Consider the following 1,888-nt stretch of genomic DNA (forward strand, 5'->3'; position numbering starts at 1 on the left):
CGTTGCACGAGGGCTGGGATGTTGCACGAGGGCTGGGATGTTGCACGAGGGCTGGGACATTGCACGAGGGCTAACTCGTTGCACGAGGGCTGGGATGTTGCACAAGGGCTGGGATGTTGCACGAGGGCTAACTCTTTGCACGAGGGCTAACTCGTTGCACGAGGGCTGCCCTGTCACAGCGGGGCCGCTGCACTGCTGCTACCCACAGTGCTGCGCAGCCCCACGGGGGACCCTCTGCTCAACGGCGGGGGGGTCGCGGGGCCGCCCGGGCACTACGAGGCCGCCGGGACCATCTTTGAGTACCGGCGGGCAGGACCAGGCGCCCCCGAGACGCTCAGCGCCCCCGGCCCCACCACAGAGCCACTCGACGTCTACGTGAGCATGGGGATAAGGGGATATGGCGGGGTAGGGAGCCGGGGGGCTGTACATCGCTCTCCTCAGGTGCTCTTCCAGCAGGACAACCCTGGTTTCACCTGGCAGTTCTTCCTGGCCACTGACGGCCCAGACGCAGCCCCCACACAGCCGGGTGAGAGTCTTGTGCTGGGAGTCACCTTCCTGGTCACCAAGTGTCCCCTGGTCACCAAGTATCCCCCATCTTGTCCCCGTGTTGTCCATAATCCTCCCCCGGGTGCTATGTCCCCCCAGGAATCACGTGTTCCCAACCGTGTCCCCAGCAGCTGGCCCTGCCTCTGCAGGTCCTGTCTCCACGGTGGCCCCAGACGCGGGGCCGGTGGCCCCGGTGACTCCCAGCGCCTCAGAGGCCGCCCCACCGCCCGTCGCTGGGGCCTCAGGACGGGAGGTCCCACTGCAGCACCACAACCGGGGCCACCGTGACAGTGACAGCGGCGGTGACCACGGACAGGGCTACGGCTATGACAGGGACCTCAACCACAACCGTGGCCACAACCACAGCCATGATCATGACCACGACCACAGGCACCAGCACGGCCACAAACCTGGCCACCAGCCCACCAGGGACTCTGATGTCTATTGGGAACGGGCTGGCACCACCCACTGCTCGGCCACCTGTGGCGAAGGTGCTGCCCCCCTCCGTGCCCTACCAGTGTCCCCAGCGTTCCCCAGTGCTCTTCCAGCATTCCCAGTGCTCCTGGTGCTCCCAGTTCCTCGCTTGTCATGATCCCTGCGCTCCCATCCCCACCTCCCGATGCTCCCCCTGATCCCAGTGCTCCCAGTTCCGGCTTCCCAGTGCTCTCAGTGCTCCCAGCGCCCCCTCACCCGCGCACCTCCCGGTGGTCCCGGTGCCTCCGGCGCTCCCGGAGCTCCCCGTTCTCCCAGTACCAGCTCTGCGCGGTGCCCAGCGCCCCGTGCTGGATGACCCTGGGGACGGCTGGGGCCAGCAGGGGCTCCCCTGTCCCTGTCCCCGTCCCTGTCCCTGTCCCTGTCCCTGTCCCTGTCCTCGTCCCCATGCCCACCGCCGTGTCTCTCCCTGTGCCCGTGCCGTGCGGCCGGTGACAGGCGCTGTCCCCAGGCTGGCGGCAGCCGCTGTTCCGCTGCACGTCGCGGCGCTCACGCGAGGAGGTGGCCCGGGAGCGCTGCGCGGGGACACCGCGTCCCCCGGCTCCCGCCGAGCCCTGCAGCACCCCGCCCTGCCCGGCACAGTGAGTGGCACCCCAACACGGTCACTGTCACCACTGCCACCCCCACCGCTGCCATCGTCACCACCATTCTCCTGGGCACATCTGCTTTCCCATCCATGTGCCCCGCACATCAGTGTCCCCAGCCCACGGCTGTCCTGAGCACATTGGTGTCTTCACCACATTGGCATCCTGGGCACATCTGTTCCCCCAGCACATCCATGTCCCCAGCACACGGGTGTCCCCCACACACGGGTGTACCCTGCACACACGTGTCCCTCCCAGCACATCCA

General features: G+C 67.6%; 1 protein-coding gene across 1 annotated transcript in view; it reads left to right on the plus strand.

The window, feature by feature from the left end:
* Positions 1-1,888, plus strand: part of ADAMTSL4 (ADAMTS like 4) — an 8,992-nt gene that overhangs the window by 3,189 nt on the left and 3,915 nt on the right. The window contains exons 5-7 of the mRNA XM_026043228.1: positions 209-375; positions 442-526; positions 696-936. Of these exons, the coding sequence (XP_025899013.1) occupies positions 209-375; positions 442-526; positions 696-936 (493 nt within the window). The remainder of the gene's footprint in view (positions 1-208; positions 376-441; positions 527-695; positions 937-1,888) is intronic.

The sequence above is a fragment of the Nothoprocta perdicaria genome, unplaced genomic scaffold (genome assembly GCF_003342845.1).
Source record: "Nothoprocta perdicaria isolate Ctin4 unplaced genomic scaffold, notPer1 scaffold_323, whole genome shotgun sequence".
NCBI lineage: Eukaryota > Metazoa > Chordata > Aves > Tinamiformes > Tinamidae > Nothoprocta > Nothoprocta perdicaria.